This window comes from Cottoperca gobio, chromosome 8 (genome assembly GCF_900634415.1).
Source record: "Cottoperca gobio chromosome 8, fCotGob3.1, whole genome shotgun sequence".
Classification (NCBI taxonomy): Eukaryota; Metazoa; Chordata; class Actinopteri; order Perciformes; family Bovichtidae; genus Cottoperca; species Cottoperca gobio.
This window is the reverse complement of record NC_041362.1, coordinates 7,094,667-7,117,092: the sequence shown is the minus strand read 5'-3', so window position 1 is coordinate 7,117,092 and position 22,426 is coordinate 7,094,667. Positions and strand designations below refer to the sequence as shown.

The window sequence follows — 22,426 nt, the reverse complement described above, 5'->3', positions numbered from 1 at the left end:
CACTATTCCCAAAGACAATACAGCAGCTGCCAGAGTGACAAAGCTCCAACCTACAGCAATTCAGAGGAGGCCAAACCGATGGCCCCGTCACTGGAAGGGTGGGGGGGAGATCGTATCCAGACACAGGGAAGGAAGGAGGGAGGGAGGGATGATAGCGAGAGGAAGGGGTAAAGCGAAGGAGAGGGTTGCACTTAAATTGGGGGTTGGGTCAGATGGCGAGGCAGCAGTGCACACCGAGATGAGACTCGAGACGAGAAAGTCTGAGGCGATTCCATTAATCATCAGAGCATCAGAGATGCTGAAATCTACAGGGACCCAGAGTGGAGAAAACAGGGAACAGGCAATTTGCCAACTTTACATGGAGTAGAATGCACTTTTATATATTCAGTTATGCATTGGGAAAAACAATAGAAAGAATAATGGTGATGAAAGAGGTACTTAGTAGTTATAATAACCAACGCCTTTGTCATTTGAGTGAAACATGACGTACAGACTTATATATTGTCTAGACTGAGGCTACAGTCAGTCTTACTACTCGTACCAGGATAAGGAAATATGTGATGCCAATTTAAAGGGCCACTCCACCGATTTTACACGTGAAGTACAGTTTCTGGGATTACTACTCAGTTGTATCTTCTGTGATTCTAAAGGGAGCAGTCTAAAGTTCGAAAAAATTATCCTGATATCATCAGGCTTAAATATTTTAAACGCATGTGTTTGAAAGAAGTGGGCATTTAGAAGGCAGGGGGGGATCTAATGAAAGAAACATTGACCAATGCTAGAGACTAAAAGGGCTTTTCCATTGGCACTGCCGAGTCATAACATGCTGTACTGATTTGCGTTTCCATTACCAGCTGTAACGCACCGTGCCCGAGATGAACCATCTCCGGAGTGGGGCCCGTGTGACGACCGACCCCCCTTTCTCTGCCTCAATCAGGCCTGTGTTGCGAGCTCAACTCAACACATGTCCGTGCACCAGAGAGACGGTCTCTGGGTGTGTTCAGCTCTCAGTACTTTCGTAGTTTCTATGGGTCGTTAGAAGTTAGGTTTCTCTCCTGCGTCCCCAATTGTACTATTCAGTTATCTGCATTATTTTACCATTTCACATTCCCTTTCAGATGTATTAGGAGTCATGTTAAGTTACTGCTGATGAAACCCCAGCATTTCCTGATTGTTTGGCTTTATAATAATAGCTTTTAAATAACAAAATAATAGTGTTATTGTGAAAAATGTATAGGACCATTTTACAGCTGCTCCCGAGTACACTCGTCACAGACATGGATTGGTTAAAGATACACCTTCAAGGCAGTAGCCTTGTTATAATGGAAATGCAAATCCCTGCTGTGATGTCAAGTGATGTCAAGTCAAACCGAGTCAGCCAAACCAGTCACAGCATGTTGAAAAACAACGTAAATCAGGATATCTCTGTCTTTTCTGCTTCAATTAACCATTCTTGTCTCTTATGAGTCCTCCATCTTTATGGAAGTGCAATACTGTAATAGTTAGTACCCCTTTAATTATCTTCACAATTATTAACTTATGCATTTTAGAAGAGATTAAGGATTTTACTTTCAGAGCACGTAATGACGTTTCAACTTTTGACACAGACACCAATCAATACATAAATGTTTTTTTACATCCCACAGTAAACTTGTGTTTTCCTCATCTCAATCCATAATACACCATGACATCCATTTAGCTTCAACTGGAACGTTTCAGGTTTAATGTGTCAGAAAGACACATTTAGCAAATATTTGTCCATAACTTTAGTAACAAAAGCACCAGTTATTTCCCTCAAGAGTTTGGAGACCAAAATCAGAGCTTATGGAGAGTGAATATTTAGACTTAGACTAAGATTTACCAGTTGGAAATGTCAGTCTCTGCTCCAGACTTCAGGGACTTCCAGGTATTACTCAGTACATTTATTCAGCTAAAGTCTAAACCCACAAGACATGCAGCCTTATGCCATACACTCTGCCTCAGCCACTGCTGTTCACAGTGGAAGTTAAGATGCAGTCAGGTCTTGACCTAAAAAAAAACTGGCAACTGGGAGTATATAAATAAGTATATAAATGTAATAAGGGTGCAAATTGAGCATGTTGTCTACCGATCAAATGGCTAGTTAATGTTCAAATTTTGCCAGGCACTAAATAGATTACCACTGTCTTTTTGGCAGGTGAGTGATGCAAATGTACTAACAACTTGCATAATTTACCAGCATTTGGCTGGTAAATTGTGTTAATTTTATGGTTGTAATATATTACATTTTACAAGCCACCCTGTGATCACTCAGAGACATAAATGTAAGTGACACCTATTGAGAATTCAAAAAAATTCTGCTATCTATTTCAGAGAAAGTTGCAATAATAACGGCTTTCCATTAAATAGCCTATTGTTTATGAAATAGGTATCTCTTGGTCCAAAGAAACATTTTTTGTGAAAAGGGCTGAGTAATTGTTCTAGACCCCCTCTAAATAAAGCTCAGACTTTGTTATAGTGAATTGACCCCTGAAAATGACATGGGTGACAGATAAGCAAACAGCTACCAGTGATTGTTGTTCAATTGGCTGATTCTAATGACATTAGCCTTAATCAATATGAACCTTAAAGTTGACCATCAATCATGGTATTACAAATTTAAAATATATAGGAGGTATTAGTTATAAATGAAACATAAATGATTGGTCATCGGAAAACAATAAGAAATAGACAATTATTGACTTCCCAACATGCCACAATATGACAAAGAAACAATGTTTTGAGTGAGAGAAAACAAAAACTCCATGCTCTGTTATATTGTTTTGCAGTAGCAGCTGTAACATGATGGTAGTAATCTTCATGACACTCCTAAATAACAAAATAAAAGAAGCACATTCACTCACACGATAATATATTTTGTTTGCTTGCTCATTTGTTCCCTGACCACACAACTCCATTTCATTTAGAGGTCATTCACAACTAGGCCAAGGATGGTGTTACCATGGCAACTAAACCAGAGAGAACAAAACCAAAAAAAATAGTAATTTTTAAGAAATTAGGAGAAAAAAAAAAACTAGGGGCGAGAAAAGTATGTTCTTTAGTGTAGGACATGATAATGACCAAAATTACAGCCAGAAATAAATCAGGTCTAAATCTGTAGATTAAGCAGCACACATGCATGTTTTCTTGACAATATATTAAGACTATCAGTTTCAAATGGAAAACCAACAACCATCATATACTGGTATGTTATGGTATATAATTAAAAGCTCAGCTCTGTGAACCCTTACCCCGCCTGGTATCTGCAAGCACTCAGTTTCAGTCTTTATTTAAAAAAGTATGGTGCAGGTGATCAATTTTAACTAGGAAAATACATTATCGCCATTTATAGCTCGGCCCCTCTGAGCTTGTTTGATTACTTAATATCTGGTAACTGCATGCCTTGTGACTCAATTTGATCTCTTTATTTACACACTTACATGGTGTACACAGTGATCACACTTTGGATACCCAACCCGTGACAAGTTAATCACAAAACTGACCTATTGCTTTGATTAGTTACGAATAAACATATACAGTTCTGCATAATAGACTGGTATATGATTGGTAACCATGTACAGTTGCCCTAGAGCTAGCATGCTTTAGTCTTTTTAGGTAAGGAAGCCTATCCAAACAAGCACGTGACTGCAGGTGGGCTAGTGTCTGTCATTAGATAGATCTGTATGTTGTTACACGTTGGGCTTCCAACTACTTTACCAATTATCAAACATAACATAACATAAAATAAAAAATCACGTTTAATGCGTGTAAAATTGAGGATTCCCCCTACAAGGAAACAGTAAGAACAGTATGCTAAGTAACGGGCCTCTGCGTGAGTAATCTGTTTGAACACACCATTCGGCTGAATGCCACTGCTTTATCTCTGTAATACCCCCACCATAATAATGTTCGTCATATAAACACTATAGACTCATACACACATGTGTGAGATAGATATCATTACCAGTTGTGGTGAATAAAACGTGAAATTGTAAAGTATTAACTGCTGGCGATCGACCACCGTCGAGGAGTCAAGATCCTAACGTTAGGCCACAGGGCATAGATTATTGCCTGGGTTTCGTAATGGACGTCAGTGCTATGCATAGCAGAGCTGAACGCGTACGGAGATACAGACATGTTGTTTCCAAGATCATGACAGCAAGCTTTGGAAAATTAACATTACAGATCTATTGTGTGTTATCTGCTCCATTGACTGCATTCTCATCAAAATAGCCTCAGTCTGAGTGTGCGCCATCATCACCGTGACGGCGTCACCGTCTCCCACAACACAAGACAGTCGACGAGCAAACTAGCAATAGATGCCCAACACGATGGTCGTAGTAGCATTTGTCGGGCCATTTACAACGTATTTGTGGCCAACAGTAGGCGAGACAGGCAGGGGATGTCAGAAACAAACACAATGTAGATGCGGTTATTGTGTCTTTTAATAGACAACTCCCAACTAGCTTTAGCTAGCAAGCTAGTTAGCAGAACAGGCCGCCGTGCAAGTGAACGGTCTCAGTAGGCGCCGGGCATCAGCGCTACCTCTCAACCCATTACACCGCTGTTACCCTGTCTTTTGCTGTCTACTCATTCGGTATACTGGGACAACATGACTGGCAGAATAATGTTTGAAACAACGGCGTTTACCTGGGTTTATCAGGTTGCCAGGGCGCGCGGGATCTTTCTCTCCGAGGATCCTGAACACCTCTCGTTGTCGATGACGTCACGCGTAAAGTCTTTCGTTGAGGACGTAAAGAGCGTGTCACGGACTGCCGCTGAAGAGAAATTATATCTGTGTACCAGGGTAACTGGCAAAAACGGAGTAAATCCGACAGAACATTGAAGGACAAAGCTATGATGGAAAATATAAATGAAAGTTAAAAAGACATATTTTACCCAACAGTAGCCTGAGGAAGCAGTGTCTTCTCGTCTCTACTTTTGGTTAGATTGGATATGATTAAACTTCCAAAGGTAAGCGAGAGTAAAGAAAAACAGATTTTTTTATTCAGTTCAAAACAGTTGGGAGAGACAGTAATATGAAGTTGGTAAATTCACCCTATTTCATTTTATATTTAAAAAAGATATCAACTGACTCACCAGACTGACATGATTGTAAGTTTGTTGATGTTTTATTACATGAATGGTCTGTAGGACGGGATCATATAGCATCCACTGTAGCACTCTTTGCAGGTAATTATTGCAAATATTAGCTAAAATGCACAGATAAATAATATCTGGACAAAATCAATGGTTTGCAGCGCCCCTCAGAGGACAACCACTGTTAATATGGTTTTATTAAGACGAAGTTTAGCTGCGACCCAGAAGTAAGTGACCGATTTTAAGATCTCCAAATTATATTTAATAAAGGGGGGAAATGTATAGTAACAAAATGCCACACGTGTGACTATTTTCAACGGTGTTATAAATATTTATTTATGGCAAGACAAGCGCATGCGTCCTGGCCTTCAAGTGATTGGACCTTCTAGAAACCCGGATGTAGTGTGAAGGTCTTTGGCGATGGTTGGAGTTTAGTTAACATTTCTCTGTTCTGGGCTCAGTGTCGAAGGGAAAATGGGTGTTAAAATTGAGGTGTTTAGAGTAAGTAGCAAATGTTTTAAAATGACGTCCGTGGAAATGTAATATTTATTGCATATAAGATTTAACATCGCACAGGTTTCGTGCGTCGATCTCGCTCGTCGTTACCATTAGGCGAAGAAGTGTGGTCATGATGTAACGTTAACAGTTTCGCTCACTGGCTGGTCTATTTGTTTTTGAGCAGATGGTGCTGTATCTGTCCTTTCCTGTGACCATGTTCTGGATCTCAAATCAAGCAGAGTATTTTGAAGAGTACATAGTGAAGAGAAAGGTATGTAATGCTGTTTTTTTGTTTTTGTTTTTTTAAATCATTCTTATCAGTCCACTCAGTGAAGTTTGGTGCTTTTATAATAACAAATGTATCTTTCTCTCTATTACGATCCAGAGGGAGATCTTCCCCCCTGATGAGAAACTGCATGTAAGTGTAATGCACAGAGATTATCTGTTTATAAAGTCCATGCTATTCATAAAAAATAATAACATAACAATAATTACATTTGACTGCACCCTCAGCACGTACTTTACAGCATATTTACATTCATCTTGTGGTTGACAACACCTCATTCTCTGCAGTACACACTGTGCAAAGCGTATTTGCTATAAGGTCTATATATAAACACATTAATACAACTACATAGATGTTACCAGAGCTCTTCCTTTTGATGCTACTTTTTTTCATTTTAATATTTCAGATCATACAGAAAGACTATACTTTTTCAATTTGTATGGTTGTTTTTTAGTTTAGTTTTTTAAGGATTACGCTAATAATAAACATGTGTTTTAGTACTACTGCTGTACAGCACAACACATCATAATGCTGATGATAATGAGTGTACTATATTTATTTTCAGAGGAAAGAGTTGGAGGACTTCAAAGAGCGAATGCGTGTTCGTAGGGAGAAGCGAATATTGAAAGAGATTTCTATGGAGTCTGAGAATTGAGGTTTATGTGTTGGAAGTTGGAAATTCATAAATTCCCAGCACCACCAATGGAGGATTATCTGGCAATATTTTTTCGGCAAAAGAAAACTGGTTGGACTGGAGTAAGAGAGTGTCACTTTGGAAATCTCTGAGAAGTTAACACATCTGAAAAGTTGTATGCCTAATATGCCTGTTTGATGTACATGTGTGATTTTTTTCACACAATACTTTTCAAATGCCAGAATTCTGTATGTTTGAATTCCTGATCAATTGAGTTGCTGTGATTTCACCGTCATAAAATATTTATTTGAGTTATAAATCCAGTTGGATCATTTATTTTGTGGAGTACAATGCCTATAAAGTGTATTCGCCCCCTTGGATTCTTTTCCAGGTTTAGTGTTTTACAACGTTGTACCACAGTGGATGTAATTACGCATTTTAGATATTGATCAACAGAAAGAGACCTACTAAAGCGTAAAACAAACCTCCATAAACTGATTTTAATGAAGCACAAACATAAAACACAAAGTAACTGATTAAATAAGTATTCACCCTCTTCATGCCAATATTTATTTGAGGCACATGTGGCAGCAATTACTGCCTTTAACCTATTTTATAAGGTCTGGGTAGCTTTAGCTTTATGTTCTGGGTTGTCTTATTTGAGAATTACTCACAGTTCACTTCCAGACTGCAGAGAACAGACTGATGATTTAGTTGTCAGATGTGTCATATGTTGTAAAAGCCCAAATATGTGTATACTTCTTGTTAACATGTGATTTTAATGCTGTTTTTTCATTAAAGTTATTGTTGGTTTAACATAAGATTTTGTCCAGTGGCTGTGGTTGTGTGTAGATTTAAAAGTGTATCTAATGTGCTGCACATCATGTGGCCACATCCTTATCCTCAGGTTAAAGGTTCCACCTTGTGACCGGAGAACTGGTTTGACAAGCAGACAATATTTTAGGTAGTAAGAGGACGTGAATGAGTAACTTGGGCAGAGGCATTGGCTATACAAATTAAGTGTGACCCAAATGTACTCCTGGTACAACACAGACAATATAGATGTCTGAAATATGTTCTTCAGTAACTAGAAATGCCTCGACTTCTGCAATGAAGTAAAATACTGATCCTGATTTTACCCGTATAAAAAAAGAATTAGTGGAGAGATGGTGCTATGACATATGATGCTACAGGGATATTGATTGTCCGGCTCTACTTATCTTTTCATTTAGCCCTGCATGTCACTACAATTATGCAAGAGTAAAATTTGCAAGGCAATGCTTGACCAGAACAGCTATTTATGATCTCCAAAGTATAAGGGAGCTGGCTGTGCTTGTCTTGGACACGTCCAACCATACCTAACAAACTGCTGAATTTCACACCCATCATGTTGAAGTGATGATGTGTCTTTCCCAAAACTCATCAGATGATACCCTCAAATATATTTGGCAATGAAAAGTAGCCAGTTGGATGACTCAGTCAGTCTTCTGGGCACTCTCAAGAGAGAGTGTGTATTTCTTTCTTGCTGCTGTTTCTTTTTCATGGCTGCCATTTATTTTGGAAGTCAGTATTATAGTATTTTATGATACGATTGTCTGACTGATAAATAGGCCTACGACTCCTTTAAAGGAAGCCAAGTGATGATGTTTTAAAGTACTTTATCATCCCCTAAAAACTTAGTAGTTACTACTTAAAGTGAATCTGTGGAAACGGTGCAGGCTTAAATAAAGACTACATTAAATTAGAGTTAATATAGTTTGACTGATATTTCCTCACTCATTTGTTGCTATTTGTTCCAACCACAGACTCTATGGTTACAACATGCACATTGTGAAAAGCACAAGATGTGTTCATGCAATAGTAGTATCTGACAACAGGGGGCAATATTTGGCTGTCAAAAGCCAACTCTGGCTTTAACAACAAGGAAGTGACCGACGACTAGCCAGCAAACTGTTGTCAAGATGGCACCGAGTGGGCTGAAAGCGGTTGTAGGAGAAAGTAAGTTACACATTTGTTGTATCCTTATCTGCCTTCAGAAGTGTGTTAGACACAGGAGGTTCATCTGAATGTATCTCATTGGAGCTCGAAACACTACTGGGGATGTTGGTCCACCAGAGGTTTCTTCCTGTTCCTGTCCCAATTCAAATGCGAACATTACCTAAGGAAATAATCTTTTCGCTAACCAAGACATTGTTACAAATTGGTATTGTTGTGTTGCATGTGTTGGTAACAATATTTGCTGAGGGGGGGGGGGATTTGTGGTTTGTTGTGTTATTTGATGTAAAGAGAGAAGAAGTGTCTTAAATTATAGGCTAACGTTAGCTAGCTAACCTAGAAGGAAGTCCGATAACTTCACTTGTGATTGACTAAATCAGCCGAACATCCAGGTTGTACGCAATTTAACATCAATACAATTACAACTGTTGTTACAAAAAGGTTTTAAAGTAACTAGTATTTCAATGTTACATCATCAGGTCAGGTGTTTTGTGCTGCACATCCTGTGGCCACATCCTTATCCTCAGGTTAAAGGGTCCACCTTGTGACCGGAGAACTGGTTTGACAAGCAGACAATATTTTAGGTAGTAAGAGGACGTGAATGAGTAACATGGGCAGAGGCATTGGCTATACAAATTAAGTGTGACCCAAATGTACTCCTGGTACAACACAGACAATATAGATGTTTGAAATATGTTCTTCAGTAACTAGAAATGCCTCGACTTCTGCAATGAAGTAAAATACTGATCCTGATTTTACCCGTATAAAAAAATAATTAGTGGAGAGATGGTGCCATGACATATGATGCTACAGGGCTATTGATTGTCCGGCTCTACTTATCTTTTCATTTAGCCCTGCATGTCACTACAATTATGCAAGAGTAAAATTTGCAAGGCAATGCTTGTTCGAAGAGGAAAACCTTTTCTCACCTACTTAAGAATAGAGTTGATAAATCATAATACGACATATCAAACAGAGAAATACACCATGACCACCTTCAGACCAGCACAGCTATTTATGATCTCCAAAGTATGAGGGAGCTGGCTGTGCTTGTCTTGGACACGTCCAACCATACCTAACAAACTGCTGAATTTCACACCCATCATGTTGAAGTGATGATGTGTCTTTCCCAAAACTCATCAGATGATACCCTCAAATATATTTGGCAATGAAAAGTAACCTGTTGGATGACTCGGTCAGTCTTCTGAGGCACTGTCAAGAGAGAGTGTGTATTTCTTTCTTGCTGCTGTTTCTTTTTCATGGCTGCCATTTATTTTGGAAGTCAGTATTATAGTATTTTATGATATGATTGTCTGACTGATAAATAGGCCTACGACTCCTTTAAAGGAAGCCAAGTGATGATGTTTTAAAGTACTTTATCATCCCCTAAAAACTTAGTAGTTACTACTTAAAGTGAATCTGTGGAAACGGTTCAGGCTTAAATAAAGATTACATTAAATTAGAGTTAATATAGTTTGACTGATATTTCCTCACTCATTTGTTGCTATTTGTTCCAACCACAGACTCTATGGTTACAACATGCACATTGTGAAAAGCACAAGATGTGTTCATGCAATAGTAGTATCTGACAACAGGGGGCAATATTTGGCTGTCAAAAGCCAACTCTGGCTTTAACAACAAGGAAGTGACCGACGACTAGCCAGCAAACTGTTGTCAAGATGGCACCGAGTGGGCTGAAAGCGGTTGTAGGAGAAAGTAAGTTACACATTTGTTGTATCCTTATCTGCCTTCAGAAGTGTGTTAGACACAGGAGGTTCATCTGAATGTATCTCATTGGAGCTCGAAACACTACTGGGGATGTTGGTCCACCAGAGGTTTCTTCCTGTTCCTGTCCCAATTCAAATGTGAACATTACCTAAGGAAATAATCTTTTCGCTAACCAAGACATTGTTACAAATTGGTATTGTTGTGTTGCATGTGTTGGTAACAATATTTGCTGAGGGGGGGGGGGGGGGATTTGTGGTTTGTTGTGTTATTTGATGTAAAGAGAGAAGAAGTGTCTTAAATTATAGGCTAACGTTAGCTAGCTAACCTAGAAGGAAGTCCGATAACATCACTTGTGATTGACTAAATCAGCCGAACATCCAGGTTGTACGCAATTTAACATCAATACAATTACAACTGTTGTTACAAAAAGGTTTTAAAGTAACTAGTATTTCAATGTTAAATCATCAGGTCAGGTGTTTTGTGCTGCACATCCTGTGGCCACATCCTTATCCTCAGGTTAAAGGTTCCACCTTGTCAGTGAGTTTTGGTAAATGCTCCTATTTTATTTATTTAACTTATTTGACTTTAACTTATTTAGCCACTGATTTGAATATAAAACCTGGAAATCTGCAGTTTGAACAGGTGGCCTGTGGACAGGTCGTATGAGCTTGATCTAATGCTTGGAAAAATTGTTGTACACTCAAGTTGAGTCCTCTCAATAGTCACATTGTCACTATAATGCCAAATAAAAGCTGTCATCGTAAGTATAAGGTCAAAGCAGGGACAGAATAAAATAAATTAAGGCCTAATACAGGATTATTTTAAAGGTGACACAGGCATCAGGCCAACTTGCGCATGCAAATATTTTGGTACATTAAAAACAATGAACATAAGCTAAGGTAAATATTGCTATGGCTTTATGGTTGTCTGCTTTAGGGTGGAAAGCCCCAGCTGCATGTAGTCATATCTTCCAGTTCCTTGTATGGAAATAGGTTGGCCCTGGCAGGGCTTAGATACGCTATGAAATATTCAGAAACCCTACGAACACTGGATATTATTTTGGAAACATTTCATAACATAGTGATTACAATGATTGTTAACAGAAGGTGTATAGCAATTGTGTTTTTCTTTATAATTAACTGCTGAATTAAAGTTGTTCCATTCCCATAACTAGCTAATTATCGAGTCAGTCAGTCATTTGTCTTAAGGCTCGCCCACACTAAAAGAAAGAAAATGTGAGGGACCTCATACAGATCCTCAGGGTTTCCTACACGTAACATGGTCCTAAATTGTGATTATAAATATAATATTTGCGATTTGAAATTGGTCAGGATGCACTTCCGAGCAGATCAGGGGATGTAATCTTGCAGGATAATCTTTAGAACAATCAAAAAATCTGGGTTTAGCTGAGCATTGTCGGAAGGGGGGAAACGGGACCAAATTCAGCTTGATCCTCGTGTAGTGTGTATCCTGCATTAGGGAGTCTCTATTGTGTTTCTAATGAGGAAGTTGAGTGATGAAAGTGAGATCACATCGATCACACATCTCTTCACACACTGTCTTTGCTTCTGTGCACTATTAAAAGGAGGAACGTGTTTAGCTGAGGGGGTAAGCCACCCCAGATCACCCAGATGATCGCCTAAATAATAGCCAGAACTAAATTTAATGGCTTTGTGGAATAGTGCCTCTGCTATTTTACCCTGTAGGTTGATGTTTTATTTCAGGGCACTTTGGGCAAGGTGGCCCACATCCACAAATAAAACACTGCAGGAAACTCTGCTGTTGTACATATGAAGTCACTCAAACAACTATGCTTGTTGTCTGATCTTCATACACTGTACAACAAAAGGAAGTAGCACCTAACCAACTGAGTTGGTAAACATTTGTGAAATAAGGGTTGGTATCAAGAAAGTTCCTGGTTTAGAGAGTTACAGACACACAGAGGACCTTTAAATGAAACTAGGCATTGAGAACATTTTTAATTAAGCCACACATGTATTATTTTACTCTTTAGCCACTTGTAAGCAATAGATTAAATGTCACTCTTTGTCATACTCGATAGAGAAGAATTTGGCAAAAACATTTCTTGTTTAAATAATGAATGAATGCTGTAACAAACATTTAGTGTTTTGTAAATCATAGCTATCCCATCAAATATTGTTATGGCTCTCTCTTACTTCAGTTTTACAAACAGATTGCCACTTGTTACCTGTTTTATCTAACTTCTTTTGTGTAGAGCCAGAAACGTTTCCAAATTCTTTAATCATATATTAATTAATTTCGTCTCTTCTACAGAAATCCTCAATGGGGTTATCAAAAGTGTGAAGAAAGATGGAGAATGGAAGGTAATGGTTGTCCAAAAACAATGAAGAAGTCCCCCGATGGTGTCGCACTGAATTTATAACCCCTGTTTATCTCGTCTTCAGGTTCTCATCGTGGATCACATGAGCATGCGAATTCTGTCCTCTTGCTGCAAGATGTCTGACATTTTGGCAGAAGGAGTGACCAGTAAGTATGCACATAATTAATATTATTGTATCCTATGGATCAGTTCATGCATGCTGGATCAAAATTAAAAAAACTAACAGATATCGGAGCGCTCCCCTTCACTACACAGCGTCTTCAAACTGCCATCATAAAGTCCACTGTCTCCAGGTGACAGTGGTCACTGATTGATTACATTTGTGTTGCACTTTTGAAGGCATTTTCCCCAGCCTTATTAAAACAACAACCCGAAGTTCCACATACACTGATTCTGATCTGGCAGCTTGGACATTATATAACTATATTTCACTTTATATGATGATGATGATGATGATGTGTTATTTGCTGTTGCATATTGATCAAGTCAGATTGTTTAGATGCAAGTAAAAGTCCTCTGTTTATTCCTTTTTCAGTTGTGGAGGACATCAATAAACGAAGGGAGCCCATCTCTAGTTTGGAGGCCATATATTTGATTTCACCCGTGGAGAAGGTTAGCTGTTGCCTTTTCCTCCTAGTTCCCTCTACAATGTTAAAATATTCTGTGTTCATTGTAATTTCTCTCCTAATCTTAATCTTTTAAACTAAATTTATTTTCAATTACAGTCAGTTCATGCTCTCATCAACGACTTCAAAGACACTGCCTTTACTTACAAAGCAGCACACATCTTCTTCACTGATAGTAAGATTATCTGTCTGTGTGTGTTGTGTGTGTGTTTGTGTTTTGTATCATTCAGTTTAAATCAAAAACATGGTATTTAAACCTATAGGATACAACCATTTTCAAATGTACTGTGCAAAACATTTACATTTTCTGAATAATTACATAAAGATATTGCCATTTCTAATTTGTATATTTACATTTGCTTGCACAGCTTGTCCATATGGTCTCTTTGCTGAGATTGGGAAATCCAGAGTTGCCAAGGTTGTCAAGACTTTAAAAGAGATCAATGTTGCTTTCCTGCCATACGAGTCCCAGGTAGAGAATTATCTCCACTTACCTAAATCAACTTGATTTTTCTGGCCTCACAGTTCTTTAGCTGTGTTTTGGTCACCAACAGCTCCTGAGAAAAATATCTGGCTAGCTGCTACACTTTGTTCAATTCTCACTATTTTTTTGTTGGGTCTGCAGGTATTCTCCCTGGATGATCCGACGTCCTTGTACTCCTTCTATAGTTCGAAGCCAAATGAAGCGAAAGAGAAAATTATAGAAAATCTGGCGGAGCAGATCGCGACTCTGTGTGACACACTCAAGGAGTACCCTGCAATCCGTTACCGCAAGTATGGAAGCCTTGCATAAAAGTGCACTGAAATGAGTGTTTCACTGAATTTTCTTATTCAGTTGTATACCTCTCTGTCTCTAAGGGGACCAGAGGAGAATGCTAGACTGGCTGATGAGGTCTACCAGCGCCTTACTGCTCACAAAGCTGACAACCCAAGCATGGGAGAGGTTCGGGACTACTTAGACCACCATGAACAACAATTCTTATGTGCTCTACCATCAGGGATCCCGCAGATCCTTAAAAAGTCTTTAAAGACATCGAAGTCATTATTCTAAAAATAAGGCCTTAATTGGTATTAAAATGCTAAGACGTGAAGTAGGATTTAATGAATAATTGGTAACGTTATTTAAAAAACAAAAACAAAAAAAAGAATGCCACTTGCATCAATATCACGCAGATTCAGACAGCGGAGAATTGGTCATAAATGCTAAAGTGCTAAACCAACTTTTCAGTATTACATAATACACTTCCTTTGGGATTCTGCAGCGCTTCACTCTCTCAGGTTGTAGACGTTTCTGTGGTTTCTGGGTTTTATTTTGTTTTTCTCATTCTTTGCTGGACATTTCTCTTTTCCCCTTCTTCTTTTCTGTCTTTCTTAGCTGACATTCCCTTGCTCCTGAGATGGGTCTTAACAGGCATGTATTACTGTTCTCTTTCCCCCCCCCTGCATACATCAGAAGGGCATTGCCATTTTATGCTGTCTAACATTCTCTTTATTTCTTACTGTACTTGACACGTTTGCTGAAACGCTTCCTCGTGCTGCATCAGACTGTGATATTAAAAGTTGATAAGACTTTTACTGCATGACAGATTTACAAAAAAGATAATTAAGGGCCTTATTTTTTTTATGCACTACAGTAGACTATATCCTAAATCGATCTTGAATCTTTGAAGTACATGAAATATTTGGTTAATATTAGATTATATCCCTTATGTTCATTGTGTTTAGGGTGCAGAAAAGGCACAATCCCAGCTACTGATCGTTGATCGTGGGTTTGATCCCATCTCACCTATTCTACATGAGTTGACCTTCCAGGCAATGGCCTATGACTTGCTAGATATCAAACAAGACATCTATACGTGAGTGAACATCTTATTCTACATATGCTGCTGTTCATTTGCTTTGCAAGGACAGTGCTGTCTTGAACATGCCGTTTCTTCATAGTCAATTGTGTTGTACTTGTTTTAATCTTTGAAGTTATCAGACAACCGGCATTGGGGATTCAAATAACAGAGAAGTGTTATTGGACGAAGATGATGAGCTCTGGATTCAGCTCAGACATATGCACATTGCTGATGTCACAAAGTAAGTCTTTCACAATTACATGAGAATATGTCCACATGATTAGGACTCACTGTCATCCTTTCCAACAAGTTCTGGTCATTGCGTTTTATGTTACAACTTCAAAACCTAAATAATCTAACTGGATTACATTTTGGTTGCTAGTAATATTATAAGTAATTACGTGTACTTCTGCACGAGGTAACTAATAATCTTTCAAAACCCATTATTGCAGGAGGGTGACGGAGCTTCTTCGCACCTTTTGTGAGAGCAAGAGAATGTGCACCGACAATGTGAGTGTTCATGTGCACAACTCATTCTGGTTCAATTATCATGTCAGATGATATAAGATACAACTTTTATGTTGTAATTGTAATTTTGGTTAAAATGTTTTGTCTTTCAGTCAAACATCAAAGATCTCTCTCAGATTTTAAAGAAGATGCCACAGTACCAAAAGGAGCTGAGCATGGTGAGTGCGATGAATATAAGCCAACCCCTCACTATTTGTATTATCATCTAATGATAATTGTGTTCTATTGTAAAGGCAGTACTCTGATCTCTAAACACGTTGAGTTTTTCCCCTCAAACAGGATTTTGAACATATGTTATAGGGCTGGCAAGCGATTTATAAAAAAATATTTATTACAAGCTCTGTGATTAATTAATCGCATATATCAATATTTGCTGTGAAAAGCATTTCAAAATATTCAAATGGGTTTTGTCAGATGAGTGAATCAATGAGTAGCATTATAAACTGTCAACATGTCTTTTATTTCAATAATATTTCTCCAATGTCTTGTTTGCCACAATTATCTTAGACAACACAGAACATCAGTTTGACATAAAGTGCAATTTCAAATCGGGCCTAACATCTTTCATTGCACAATAAACAATATCTTGTGGCGGCTTAAAGGTTGTGTCATTTGACGCCATCTGTAAAGCCTCCGTTAGCCCCCGGTCCTCTACCACCCGCAGTCCATTGCAATACATTTGGTGATGGGGTTGTTAATGTGTCTCAGGTAGACCGACTCATTCTGATCGAGAGATGACGAGACGGGTCGCTCACTTTAGCATCAGCGGCGGTGCTAGCTAGCTCCGAGCTGCTCAGTGCTTTGCGTTGAGGTGATATTTCAGCTTGAAGTTCTGTGATTAATTAATCGAAATTAACGCTCTAATTCGTCAGCCCTAATATTTTATTAGGAGAAACTTCTGACCGTAAATTAGACAGTTAGTTTGAACAAGTCTTAAAACAAATTGTCCACATTTTAATTACTTGATTTATACTTTGATTGTCCATCATGACAATAAGTCACCTGAGTAACTCCAAAAGGTTAGGTTATCTCATATCAGAGTTGTCAGTCTTGTCTGTAGCTTTGAACAAAGTGTTTTATTGGTTTTGTATATCATATGATGATATTGTTTTAACTACAAGTGAATTAATAACTAATTATTACTCATTTTTATTCACAGTACTCTACTCACTTGCACCTAGCCGAAGCGTGTATGAAGAGATTCAAGGCCTCTATTGATAAGCTTTGTGAAGTGGAACAGGTCAGTACTCTTGTGGGGTTACAAGTTTTTTATATATATAATTTTTTATTTTCAATTATTCTGTGACGGTCCAGTTAATTTCATCTACAGTTTAATGGCAATAAAATGAGAGAAGCCAAAGTTGTCCTGTACATCTATAGTTGAAGGTAAAAATATAAACAAGATGATGTTCTCTTGATCCCTGAAGAGAAAGGCACCAATGTATGACCATTTAACCTACCATTTAACCTACAGTTCTTACAATTTGCCTGCTCATGCATTGTTTACTAAACATCCTGTCAGTCTGTGCTTTTTATATCACAGGGTGGGTTCAACTTCATTTCCCTCTGTGTTGTTAGTAATTTACGGTAAGATAGCGGACATAGAATTACTCTGTCCCACCCACTTAGCATAAGTGACCTCGACAGGATGGTGTTGGTGATGGTTTATCTATAGCTCCACTGGTCTTATATTTAATGGAGAGTCGTAATATTGCATAAGAAGCTTAAGGAACGGACATCAACATCCATATATCAACAGAAATGCAGAAGAAGCTGTTATGTCACTACTGAGTGGAAATGCATTTAATGACCCATAATATGTGTACTACTTAGAAATCCTTTCGTCAACGTGAGCCTGGTATAAAGCCAAGGTCCAGACCAGTGCCAAGCCCCAGTGTATTTGTATGAGCCAGAAATGCTTTGTTTTCCTGAGGGAGATGTATTCTGCCACATTTAGTTCTATGTCAAATGAGTCGCAAGCACACAGGAAATGTTAAGCTATGCATGGTTGTGGCATTAATAAATGCAAGTGTTAATGGGGCCTTTTTCACTCAACTGCACTAATGGATTGACAGCATGTCTGAAAGCTGCCTCTTTAATCCAACGGGCATGTTTTGGCTCAAGGATGGACAGTGTGACACAAACGGCAACAGCTCTCTGTCAGCTGTCATTTGATTTAATGTTCTACATTGTTTGGGAAACCCAATGCCGATGTATGTGTGTAATGTTATTAACAAAACACTGTGCTCTTGTAGCCACTCTATAGTTTCAGTTGTTCTCAAAAACGATTTGTTGATTGCCCTTAACGAGGTTAAGTCGAAATTCATCGTAAAGCTTAACAAGTTTTTATGGAGGTCACACAGTGCCCAGGATTGGATAACAGGGAAATCCCAAAGCTACATGTAAGTATAAAAGCCCAAGTTAAGGGGCCAATATTTGTCATTATTTCTGACGTAGTTAATGGATTCAAAATGCAACTCTGGAGGTTTACTGTGCGATCTAGGACAGATTCATTAAAAATATTTTTTTTCTTCTGTTCATTGAATTTTTAAGAAGATATTATTAGAGTTTAGTGAACGGGTCAGAGCAATAGTGCTAATGCATTACTCTTAAAACTAGTATTTCTATGAAAGAGGTGGGGTAAGGTTAAAAGGCAAGTCATTCTCCCGCGTCAGCTGCCCTGTGAGACGTCAGTCAGCGGATTTAAATTGTAACTGGTAATTGAGATTCCAGTTGAAGTTAATAGTTAACCACGGGTGTTTTTTCACAGGACCTGGCAATGGGAGCAAATGCAGAAGGGGATCCTCTGAAGGATGCCATGAAGAGCATTGTTCCTGTGCTCCTCAACAATGAAATTGAGGCCTATGACAAAATCCGCATCATACTGCTTTTCATATTCCACAAGAAAAAAGGTGCGCCCTTGTCACAACTCTTTCTGTTTGAACTAATACAACATTTTAAAATAAAAACAATTTGTGGACAACAGCATACTTGTTTGTGACCATTGATTACAATCTTGAATAAGACCAGAAGCTTTGGTATGAAGTGAATAGCAGAGAATCAATTGTTCTCATTGCCTTCACCATTTTTAAATATCTGGTTATCCATGTAGGCATCGGGGAGGAGAACCTTGCCAAGCTCATCCAGCATGCAAACATACAGGCCGACAGCAACATCATCACCAACCTGCAGAACCTGGGCTGCAACATTATATCTGGGGTAAATGTCTTGATTGCAGTGTGGTTACAGTCTCAAATATAAGTTTCCATCAGTATTTGTTACAGATGTAATGTTTTTCTTTAGGGCCGCAATGCTGCGAACACGCTGCCAGAGCGAAAGGAGCGCAAAGAGAGCACCTACCAGCTCTCTAGATGGGCACCCATCATCAAAGACGTCATGGAGGTATTAAAACCAAAAGGAGGTTTCTGATGTTACTGGCACAGCTGCTCAGTTTTGCCTTCAGCTTTTCACACTATCTGTTTCTGTATTGCAGAATGCCATAGACGACAAACTGGACAGAAAGCAGTGGCCATTCATCTCTGATCCTGCTCCCATCAACACAACTCGGACTGCAGTCAGGTGGGTGCTGGAAACAAATATGAACTCAACATTATTACTTTATTATAGTTCATAATATATGTAAAGAAATAATTATTAATGAGTAATAATCAAAACATTATGAAAACATGATAGCTAGAAAAAAAATCCCATGTTCCTTTTTTGTTGTGTTCCAAGGTGATATTAGTTTTTGATGTATGAGATGTGATATTTGTTTTTCAGGTTCAATATGTGAGATATCCCAGAATTTAAATATTAAATATTAAAACAATTAACCGGGGAACTGCAGACTCCCTGTTGCTGCCGTTACACAGGCCCTCCAGCCCGACGAGTGCCGGCTCTGCCGACCTCTCCCCTCCCCCGGCGGGCTGCCCTCCTGGCTGTGCCGCCAGCGGGAAGATGAGACAAATATGCGGGTCGTTTTCTAGTTTCTGCCACTTTTGGATTTAGTCCATTAAATAAACTAACGTAATGTTACACGGACTACATCCCCGGTTAACATTAATGCCCCAGTAAACACAGATCAGCCCCACGTGAAGATTATAAGACAGCAGATGTTTTCTGACCGGCTCTCAGCAGTTTGTTTGAATTTTGTGTATTCTGCCCACTGACTGACAGACAGATAGGCATTACACAGGAGTAAATGCAATACACAATATAAACAATAAACATGCCAAACTGCTGCATCTCAAATTAGAGATTAGAAATTGTATGGACCCAGTTTAGAGGGAAAATGCTGCCCCCTACTTTGAAGCAGGTGGCTAAAAATGACACATTAAACCTTTAAGCAACAATAATATTAACTGGGGTAGACGGATTAATGCTGTCAAATAAAAGCTTTTATCCCTGTAACTGCGTTGGAGCCAAGCTTTTGACAAAGTGAGTTGAAAGGGTGAAAGAAAGGCAGTTTTACTTTGACTCCTTTTATAATCCCCAGGGAATTCCTGTCATGATGATAGTGCTTCTACAAACCCCTCTCAGGGACCTGGGCTCACTCATAATGCACTATGCCCTTCCTTTTTAGCAAAGTGCAGAATTAAAACTGAGTAGTCATTAATATTAACACTAAAATATACTCTAGGATGGCTATGTCGGGCTGGCTATACAGAACTAGACATGGCAGTTACAAATCGGGCTAATGACCTCGTTTCTAACGTTATAAAACTGATTAGCAGAGTGTGTGAGCAAAACATTACAATGAAATTAAATGTAAACTTAAAATGTGTGGTAAACCAGCAGGGATGTTTGAGCTCTCCCACATGTACATTGACTTCTTCCTTTTATTTTATTTTTTAATTTTACAGCAGTGCACGTTTTGGACACTGGCACAAAAATAAATCCCCAACAGAATATCGAACTGGCCCTCGGCTTATTATATTTGTGATTGGTGGGCTGTCGCAGTCAGAGATGCGCTCTGCCTATGAAGTCACTCGAGCCACTGATGGGAAATGGGAAGTGCTGATTGGTAAGCAATCACTGTTGAAGAGGCAATGAGTTTGTGTCCCAAAAATGCTCTTTTAATTATAAATATCACTTTCTCCTTGACAGGGTCTTCTCACATCCTGACTCCAACAAGCTTCCTTAACGACCTGAAGAGTCTCGACAAAGTTCCTAATCCTGATTGTTAGATAGTTGGACCCGGAACCGAGAAAAGCACACTGGAACAAGGGTTTAGTCTTTCATTTGAGAAGATCGGTTGCTGGTCTGGTGAAACATGAGGAGAAATCTTAGATGTAGCCATGGAAGGAAACATTTGTGATCATTTATGTTGTTTTAGAAAAGTATTTTTATTAGTTTGTTGTGAATTGGGTTCTGTATACTGCTGTGATTGGAACTATATTAAAATATTTAATTAGATATTATTAATGTTTTGATTTGTTTTACTATTCTCATTCAAATTCTTATTTTTGTTACTACAATATTTGATTTCCCTAATTGTGTACTTAATAATTGCATCATTCCCACAACTGGACCATCTCACACCAAAAAGCATGTAGATGTATATAGAAATTAATTTTGAAAAGTATGTATCATATATTCAGGGGCAATCTTAAATGTAGAATACCTTTTCTTCTTTTCTCCAGGTACCTTTTTGTCTTTTTTTTTCACATCTGGGAAATTTAATCTCAGACAAAATGTCTCAACTGCTGTTTTATGAAATCTTGCACATTTACCATATCATTTAATATATTGCTGGGAGCAAGTGTTGTGGGTATTTGTTTATTTGTTGTTCAAAAATTGCTAATAAAAGAAACATGATATTAACTTTAAATTGTCTTTGTGTGTTAGTTTTCCAGAGGACTTTCAATCGGCATTAAGATGTTTTAATGATTGACAAAATAACATCAACAAGCTTTGTCACACATGCTGAACCCAAAATCAAGAATAAACTGCCATGCCCAGAATTATTTAAAATTGTTATGGAGATCTTTTGACTTTGGTATCTTATTCAACCACATCCAACATGCCCTCCTTGCCTTCAAGAGAGCAAACTTTAAATTGTTGTATTTGTTGTGTCTAATCTGAATCTCCTTGACTCCTTATGACAACTAAATGTTGACATCTTTGACAAATAAGTATTTTTGATACTTCATGGTTCAGTTCTTTACGCTTTATTTTGTGAGTACAATGCCATTTAACATATGACCCTTTTCATCAGTAGACTGACTCTTCTTTATTTTAAAGTATATTTGCATGAGTTTGTATGTTTGACTTTGGTTATAACAGCAGTGGCAGTTGTGTTCATCTCAATTTCACAACCTGGGAATATTCCTACTTGTACAGTGTTAGGTCAGAAGGGAAAATAGGTATACCTACCAGTGAAAAAGATCATCTCTCTCTATGTTGAGGATTATGTTTTCATCTGGGATTACAGATGGTAAAATTACGACCGGGCACTGGCTTGGGTCTTAATGGCAATGGGTTAATACTTAGGATTTAACTCAGTTTAAAAGCCTTCCACCAAGCCATGTTCAGGACACATTTGGAGTTGCATCAATCAGGATCATCATTTCCATTGCACATACAATAGTTCCATTCAAGAGGTACAGAATGGGTTCTCCATCATTTACAGAAAGGAACTTGTGTGTAACGTTCTGTACTGTTTCACGTTTTATTTAGTTCTCAGTAGGGGAAACTTTCCTCTGTTTGTATTGTTCAAGATGGCAGCTGCTGAAGTGGACTCCAAATCAGAAGTTACCGACACTGTGCGGGTAAGACCTTTGTAGCCTAACATTCATGCCGATGCTTTAA

General features: G+C 38.4%; 2 protein-coding genes across 4 annotated transcripts; both read left to right on the top strand.

Annotated features, from left to right (window-relative positions):
* Positions 1 to 4,783: 4,783 nt before the first annotated feature.
* Positions 4,784 to 7,357, top strand: pet100 (PET100 cytochrome c oxidase chaperone). 2 transcript variants are annotated; one of them, XM_029436922.1, is made up of 4 exons: positions 4,784 to 4,992; positions 5,801 to 5,887; positions 6,002 to 6,034; positions 6,468 to 7,357. In XM_029436922.1, exons 1-4 carry the CDS (start codon positions 4,975 to 4,977, stop codon positions 6,555 to 6,557), a joined length of 228 nt encoding a protein of 75 aa, XP_029292782.1. In that variant the 5' UTR covers positions 4,784 to 4,974; the 3' UTR covers positions 6,558 to 7,357. The 2 variants fall into 2 exon arrangements, with proteins under 2 accessions (XP_029292782.1, XP_029292781.1); XM_029436921.1 differs by lacking the exon at positions 4,784 to 4,992 and adding an exon at positions 5,462 to 5,619.
* A 1,120-nt stretch (positions 7,358 to 8,477) lies between these two features.
* stxbp2 (syntaxin binding protein 2) lies at positions 8,478 to 21,446 on the top strand. Of its 2 annotated transcripts, none has more exons than XM_029436876.1 (19): positions 8,478 to 8,534; positions 12,555 to 12,604; positions 12,686 to 12,767; positions 13,157 to 13,233; positions 13,347 to 13,422; positions 13,616 to 13,719; positions 13,873 to 14,021; positions 14,106 to 14,190; positions 14,973 to 15,103; positions 15,222 to 15,329; positions 15,541 to 15,598; positions 15,709 to 15,774; positions 16,776 to 16,856; positions 18,387 to 18,528; positions 18,729 to 18,835; positions 18,920 to 19,018; positions 19,110 to 19,195; positions 20,479 to 20,639; positions 20,723 to 21,446. In XM_029436876.1, exons 1-19 carry the CDS (start codon positions 8,498 to 8,500, stop codon positions 20,800 to 20,802), a joined length of 1,779 nt encoding a protein of 592 aa, XP_029292736.1. In that variant the 5' UTR covers positions 8,478 to 8,497; the 3' UTR covers positions 20,803 to 21,446. The 2 variants fall into 2 exon arrangements, with proteins under 2 accessions (XP_029292736.1, XP_029292735.1); XM_029436875.1 differs by lacking the exon at positions 8,478 to 8,534 and adding an exon at positions 10,117 to 10,247.
* Positions 21,447 to 22,426: the final 980 nt, after the last annotated feature.

Bases quoted from the DNA above. Each gene is read 5' to 3' on its own strand.
- pet100 (XM_029436921.1), top strand. From the start codon at position 5,593: ATGGGTGTTAAAATTGAGGTGTTTAGA. The intron at 5,620-5,800 runs GTAAGTAGCAAA...GTTTTTGAGCAG, and splicing joins TTAAAATTGAGGTGTTTAGA to ATGGTGCTGTATCTGTCCTT. The intron at 5,888-6,001 runs GTATGTAATGCT...ATTACGATCCAG, and splicing joins AGTACATAGTGAAGAGAAAG to AGGGAGATCTTCCCCCCTGA.
- stxbp2 (XM_029436876.1), top strand. From the start codon at position 8,498: ATGGCACCGAGTGGGCTGAAAGCGGTTGTAGGAGAAA. The intron at 8,535-12,554 runs GTAAGTTACACA...TCTCTTCTACAG, and splicing joins GAAAGCGGTTGTAGGAGAAA to AAATCCTCAATGGGGTTATC. The intron at 18,529-18,728 runs GTGCGCCCTTGT...TTATCCATGTAG, and splicing joins CATATTCCACAAGAAAAAAG to GCATCGGGGAGGAGAACCTT.